The 7,441-nt window shown below is 46.5% G+C and overlaps 1 protein-coding gene across 1 annotated transcript; it reads left to right on the forward strand.

Moving 5' to 3' along the window:
* The first annotated feature begins 4,918 nt into the window (after positions 1-4,918).
* Positions 4,919-6,650, forward strand: LOC113587795 (GTP-binding protein Rhes-like). The gene has a single exon (XM_035529724.1). The coding sequence runs from the start codon at positions 5,144-5,146 to the stop codon at positions 5,768-5,770; it is 627 nt and encodes a 208-aa protein (XP_035385617.1). The 5' UTR covers positions 4,919-5,143; the 3' UTR covers positions 5,771-6,650.
* The last annotated feature ends 791 nt before the right edge of the window (positions 6,651-7,441 follow it).

The following is a 7,441-nucleotide window of genomic DNA, read 5'->3' on the forward strand; positions in this document are numbered from 1 at the left end:
ATAATCATATCTGTCTTCCAGCACTGCTTAATCAGAATTAATGCATCACAATAAAACACAAAGCACTGAAGTACAAATTGAACAAATGGACAAATTGGTGTCATATTAAGGGTGGAAGGCATGTACATGGCAAACCTAATAAGTCTATATATATGATATTTTTTTAGGTCTCATGCATCAGTGATATTTCTTCCAAAGCCACCATGAATTTTAGGAGCCCCGAATGAGTAGGAGTTTAGAATATGCTATAAGTAACACAGTAAAGGAATATGGAAATACGAAAGCTGGAACTTCACCAGTCCTGATAAGCCTCTGTTGCCATCGTATTTAAAAAAAACACTTATTTGGGCTGATCTGCAGTGAAGTGGCCAAGCTGTGGCACAAACTTGGAGGAGGATCAGGCTCGCGTGATCTGGCAACCAGAATTCCAACATTTCTCCGCCTTAGACATTGTAGGAACAGCTAGCTAAAGTGAGGTTGTGACAACACAAGGTCATTGTCTCCATCCCGGACAGGATGAGAGCACGATGGTGGAGTCTGTGTGCTTGAAGGCCCAACGACGACAGGTTTGGTAAGGACTGAACGTGAACTGAACATAGATGATCGCTGCTCAGGGGAACAGAGGCGTCGCAACATGTCACTGTTCTACAATTAGAGGCCGAAAGTAAAACCCCATTAATTCCCTCAGGCTGGAAGTTAACACTGTATGAGAAAAAGGGGGAGGGGATGAGAGAGAGAGAGAGAGAGAGAGAGAGAGAGAGAGAGAGAGAGAGAGAGAGAAAGAGACAGAGAGAGAGAGACAGAGAGAGAGAGAGAGAGAAAGAGACAGAGAGAGAGAGAGAGAGAGAGAGAGAGAGAGAGAGAGAGAAAGAGACAGAGAGAGAGAGAGAGGGAGAGAGAGAGAGGGGGGGATATAACAGGACAGTCACACACATCAAAGGTAGATGATTAAATTGGTCATGTATGCAAGCATGATGGACAGAATTCACCCGTTACACATGGCCAGATACATGCACAGACAAGTTAACATGGATGGAGGAAGGGAGGATAGATTTGTGCAGGGATGTACTTCAGACACTTTAAAATACAGAACACTTTTCCACTTGGGTCAGATCAAAACACAAGTTTTGGGTTTTGGCTTCATCAAACATAAAATAAAATTAGTCACAGCTGGACCTGTGGAGGAAGTCTGTGCTGTTAGCTCTCCGAGCTAATCAAACATCCTGTCTGCGGGTTCCGTTGCCTGTTCCTCCTCGAGCCGATCGGATTCCCCCGGCAAGTAAAGCACTCGGCTTTGTTTGACATCCGACAAATGACTGCATTGCATCGTCAGTGCACACAGCATTTCCATATTCGAATTTCAGGAAGTGGCACAGGAGAGATAAGGACAGAAAAAGGAAGAGAGTGGATAGAGGAGTTCCCTGACCCGACCGGCGGGAGATTACAAGACAGGCCATTATAGCAGCTCATGACATTTCCATCTCAGCACATGCTGATATTGGAGGTGATAGGCTAAGCTGGAAACAGACTCCCTGAGAGAAAGTGTGTGCGTGCGTGCGTGCGTGTGTGTGTGTGTGTGCATGTTGGGGTGTGGTAAAGGTGTAAACGTGTTCAAATATTTGAGTCTTTTCTTGGAAGATTTCATGTCCTGTAGCAAGATACAACAAGGTTTTCATAAATGACAAAACCATAGACAAAGATCCCTGCTTACGAGGAGCAGCCAATAGGGGCTTGCGTGCGAGACGCCGCACATCGCACACCTAACACATGAGAAACATGAAAATCAAGAGGCTAGATTCATACTTTTAGTGTCACGAGCAATTATCATTCTATAGTGCTCCGTCTAGTCTTATAGAGAGAACATGCTCAGTCTGACATTTATCATGAGTTCAATCTGACACTTATAGCACAATTTCTGCCACTTTGTCTGCTTTTACTTCTCTCTGTGCATTCCAGTCTGTCACTACCTGTGTTCTTCTCTCTCTCTCTCTCTCTCTCTTTCTCTCTCTCTCTCTCTCTCTCTCTCTCTCTCTCAACCATTACATTTGCACCGATGCCAGAACAACACAGAGAGGCAAAGCACTACCTCATATTCCCATAAATGTTTACCGGTTCAAGATTACATGCATGAGCCAAACTACGGGGCTTTTTTGGAAAGCATTGCAATTGTGAACAAAGTGGGCTTTGCCGCACAGTCAAGTGAGTAGCCATGACAACCAGGAGCGGGGCTTCCACAGTCCACCTAATTGCCAGCCATCCAAATGGTTGTCTCAGCAATCATGTCTCACTGCATTATAAAGGACAATGGTAACCACTGCGGATTCTGCCTATGAGAGGAGACGCTTTCCATTTGAGAGCATCTCCACGTTTAATGTTCTTCTCACACTTCATCAGCTCACACTTGACTCGACAGAGCGCAGGTTGGATGAATCAGCTGAGAATGTCCAGGGCCAGAAACGCAGTCGAGTGACTTAAGACAGCAGGAAGTGACTTAACAGCTCGAGTGACTTAAGACACCAGGAAGTGACTTAACAGCTCAAGTGACTTAAGACACAGCTAAGGCTACAAGTAAACAGGCAGGTGTTGCAGTATTGCAGCGTCAGGTTTCAAAAGCTCAGTGTCTTCCACATGCATCGACGTTCACACGTGTTCTTGACAATGATCAAGCATTTTCAAGGTAAACAGTTGGAGTCTGACTGACAGTGACTAAATACACGTTGCAGTGAAGGAGAGATTTCAGTTTGTCATTCTGCACTGATCTTTTTAACTGGTTGAATGAGTCCTTGATGATCAGTGCGGTTTAACTGTACATATTTTAGGGAGATCTAAGAATTAAAATAACCCAGAGGCATCGGAATATTTCAAGACCAAGCCTGTCCTTGTCAGTTAATTTTGCTTACATTTGAATTCAGTTTTAAAAATGTTTCTATTGGAATTGCAGCACTCTCCTCTCAATGGAAATAGATGTAGTCATCTATGTGTTAGAATTTGCTCTTTCAAAATGTTTACATTTAATCTTTGCTGGGTAATATGCAGAGTGCAAATATTTAACTTTTGATGAAGCGATCAAGGGAGGGGGAGAGAGAGGGAAAAAAGAGAGAAAGAAAGAGAGATAGAAAGGCCAAGTGAGGGAGCAGACAAGAAATAGACAAGACAGGTCAATCCAGGAGTCAAAGATTTGACATTTCACAATGCAGCTCAGGCATAACTGTGTGGGGCCACGTAGGCCTCTGGGAAATAATTCAGGATCGTTCAGGTTCCGTGATGAGCTGAAGTCTCTGGCAGCTGTCAGGCTCACCTAAGCCCTGCCGGCCAATTCCGACAACACCGTTAATCCACCTTCCCTGCTAACGCTCAGACAGGACTGGGGGGAGGCAGCTAAGGCCAGACTGGTTCAGCGGTTAGGGCTGCGCATCTACATATATATAATTATGGTGAAGCACAGAGGGTTTCCAGAGAAGCAGGAAGTTTCGGACAGAGGCCTTTATCAGCTGTGCAAGCAAAGTGCTTCTTTTCTAGGAGAGGGAGCCAGTTTAAAGTTGTTGCTACGGCAGGAATGAAGTTAGGAAAATCAGAAAAAGACCCGATCTACACTCACAGAACTTTAGAGTCCCGTGAAATGAATGTTGAATGACTTAAACATCTCCTTTTTTAGTATACAGTGGTTCCTCTTTGTTTACACATCTCTGTTCTCTTTCCTGCCCGTCTGTTTGATATTTGCAGTTTTTCTCTCTCGCTCTCTCTCTCTCTCTCACATACACACACACACATTTTCTTTTACCTATGCTTGTTCTCTCACATGCTCACACATATTTTCTTCTTCTCCATTTTGTCCGTTTCACAATACACTGTGTATCTCACTGTTTGGTTTCATGCAACACACATACACACACACACACACACACAAATATTTGATCTCCTCTCTCCCAGTAGTATGTACCTCTCTGGTCTGTCACTGCTCAGGGATGGCTTTTGCAGGAACTGCACCCTGTAGTTTAATCTGCTGCTGTAACAGGAGTGAAAGCAGTCAGGCATTTATCAAGACATTACAGCAAGGGTCCGTAAGATCAGGACTGAGATTCGGTGACGACCCCCAACAGGTCATGCTGGGTCAAGTAGAACTTTACTGTCCTCCCAGCAGTGGAATAAAATAACCTTCCACCAACAGATGGTACCGTTAGTCACTAAAGCAGCCCGCGTCTGCCTGGAAGGAGGTTTTTCCGCATCTAGCCACCACGGCGTTGGCGTGTCTCGTGCTCAAGTTGCGGCGGGCCGATCCGGCGAGCCCTGCTGGATCGAGACTTTGTCGGCTGGGAGCGCGGTCGTAAAAAGGGCCGAGAGGGGTCAGCCCGGCTCACCAGCCGGCGAGCTTGGGGAGGTTCTGCGTGCCAGTGCTTAGACAGCACTAAGGCTACCAGGAGTCATTTCATCTAAATCATGGCCAGAAATGAATTCTTCGATGAATCTCTGATGGTGGTGGGGGTGGGACATGCTACTCATCCGCGTTGCGTCATTTCTGATGACCACATGCACTAAGAAGAGTGATGAGAGTGATGACAGCTGGGGGCAGAGTCCTATTTTCTGCTAGCATCCCCTTAATGTAAAATTCAACACAGACAGGTCGGCTTGCAGGGTAAAGCGTTTGTCATGAGCAGAAGGCAGTACCCAGCAAATGCAGCTATTTTTCTATGATTGAGTGGACACACACTCAGTCTCAGGCAAATGCATACTCCAGCCTTTCAGAACACATTCTGTGAGTCATTTGCATGAGTCTCACTGATTGGTCTCTCAGACTGCTTGAATATGCCTTGCTGTTCACCGATTCGTTGAGGGGAGCCAGAGGGCAGGGCTTTAGAGGCAGTAAAGTACATATAAAATGGGAGGCAGCACCTGCTATGAGACTCAGAGATTCGTGAGCTGTTTCACAACCACTGTCTCCAAGAAGACCACAGCTTGTAGCACAGTAAACAAGGGAACAGGAAAAGTTGCTGTTTCAAAGACAAGGAGACCGACGCTGCCAGACGGAGCTGCTTCTGCAGACTAGGTGTGGAAGATTGCACCGAAGTGCCCAAGTGCACCCACCACGCCGCGCAAGCAGAAACTCAAAGAGTAGGGCATCTCTCGCATCGATCCGACGGACGCCATGTCTCTGGACGTGAAGGACAAGACGCAGGTGCGGCTGGTGTTCATGGGAGCCGCTGGCGTGGGCAAGACGGCGCTGATCCATCGCTTCCTGCAGGACACGTTTGAACCCAAGCACAGGCGCACCGTGGAGGAGCTTCACAGCAAGGACTACGAGATCGCCGGCGTGAAGGTCACCGTGGAGATCATGGACACCAGCGGCAGCTACCCATTCCCGGCCATGCGCAAGCTCTCCATCCAGAACGGCGACGCGTTCGCCCTCGTCTACGCCATCGATGACGCAGAATCCGTGGAGGTGGTCAAGAGCCTCCGGGACGAGATCCTGGAGATCAAGCAGGACAAGTTCACCCCCGTCGTGGTGATCGGCAACAAGGCAGACCTGGATGAATGCCGGCGGGTGCCCGCCGCCGACGTGCTGTCCACGGTGGAGCTGGACTGGAGCAACACCTTCCTGGAAGCCTCCGCAAAGGAGAACAAGAACGTGGTGGAGGTGTTCAGGGAGCTGCTCCAGCAAGCCAACCTGCCCAGCCGCCTGAGCCCGGCTCTGAGGCGCCGCAGGGAGACCTTCCCTAAAGACACCAGCTTCCGGCCTCCCATGAACAAGACCAACAGCTGTACCGTGTCCTAACGGTGCACATGGAAGGACGAGAAGGGAATTCCAGAACTGGCGCAGGAGGGCAGCTATTGGTGTAAGGTGGGGGGGAGGGGTGTTCCGTGACTCTGAAGGAAGTCGCATCAGCAGAGGGCGACACAGCTGGACATTACAACTGGACATTCTGATTCCATAACTCCCTCGATGACATCACTGGGCTTCACACTGCTTTACTACTGCAGCAACAGGCACAGAGCAACACGTGTTGCTGAGCAGGGTGGGAAAAAAGACCCAACGGCTGAACACAGAGGAGACGAAGGCAAATACTACCACACACAGAATTCCTAAAAAAAATAAATAAATTCCGTTCCATCTGCTTCGGAATGGCATGTGCAAATGTGTCAGTGAGGGAAATAAGAACAGAAATAAATACATTTAAATCTGAAACACTAACAGTGAAGATCAGTTCTTCTACTGTTTTTGTGTACATGCAAGTGATGATCAAGGTGTTTATTAATAACTCTTTATTCTTTATTATTTGTTACAAAAGTACACTGTTCCATATTGTTAAAAGTGTTTATATGTATGTACTGAAAATGGCTTTATATTATGTGATCTTTATCACTTTGATATCAGACTGTATGGAAATCTAATTATGTTTACAAAATAGTGACCTGTAAAATATAAATGAATCCAACATTGTTAAATAATCATAAACCCATGTAACATCACCGTTTCGTTATTTTTTTATTATTCCTGTTTGTAATCTATGTTTGTAATGTACTTTCATGTCAAGTTTTGTACTTTTAAGTAGTTTTCATGAAGATGTAAAATAACCTTTTTTGTTATGTTATTTTTACATGAACTGTGCCGTGCATGGAGAGTGTTTACGGTAATAAAGCCATTCTTTGAAGTACTCTCGTGCTCCCGCGTATTCTTTAAAACGGGCTAAGGGGGGGTTGAGACAAACTAAACCCTCGAGACGGTCCTGCGCCACACGAGCCTTAACAAACACTTGGTTGCAAGGCCTAGCAGAGGAGCTTGGTTTCTAGACCGCAATCTTCATTTAGAGGTATTAATAAAAGAAGCCCCTGCTCTGGTCCTCCGCAGACTACTGGGCCCGAGGGTCAGAGAGCAGCTACACGAATCCAGCAGAAACGTGCAAGCGTTGTGACTAAGACGGGCAACTTTACCTGCGTGTGAGGCAGAAAGCACAACAGGTAATCACTGCCCTCCTCTGGTGACGCGCCGGCAATGCAGAATTCAGCGTGCGGTATAGGCAATTCCTAGCACCTCGCGTTCACGTGTGCCCAATAAATGCGACGAAACATTTCCTCTTTACACCCACCGCAGTTTTACATAGGGGTCTGTTTCTCAGACGACCTATTGCATTCACGCTCATTGTGTAAATCTAGGTGTTGGCATTGACTCCTGGGTCTAGCAGTTTCCTTGTTCGGTGGTATGTTGGACTGCAACCTGTGGCTAGTACGTACGAGTAAATGACAGCACCTTTGTAAGTCGCTCTGGATACGTTTCCGCAAAACGGAAACAACTCACTCAAACTATACATATCCTGACAAGTAGCAATATTAAAAATGGGAATTGAAAGTGACACGTTATGCTTACTAATTTTAGCAACACCTGTTACGCACTCATAGCTTGACCTCGCTGCTAACAGTAAGAAACCTGTTGCTTCTCTGCCTTTTC

This window comes from Electrophorus electricus, chromosome 1 (assembly GCF_013358815.1).
Source record: "Electrophorus electricus isolate fEleEle1 chromosome 1, fEleEle1.pri, whole genome shotgun sequence".
In the NCBI taxonomy this organism is placed as follows: domain Eukaryota; kingdom Metazoa; phylum Chordata; class Actinopteri; order Gymnotiformes; family Gymnotidae; genus Electrophorus; species Electrophorus electricus.

Coding starts and splice junctions, on each gene's coding strand:
- LOC113587795 (XM_035529724.1), top strand. CDS start 5,144: ATGTCTCTGGACGTGAAGGACAAGACGCAGGTGCGGCTGGTGTTCATG.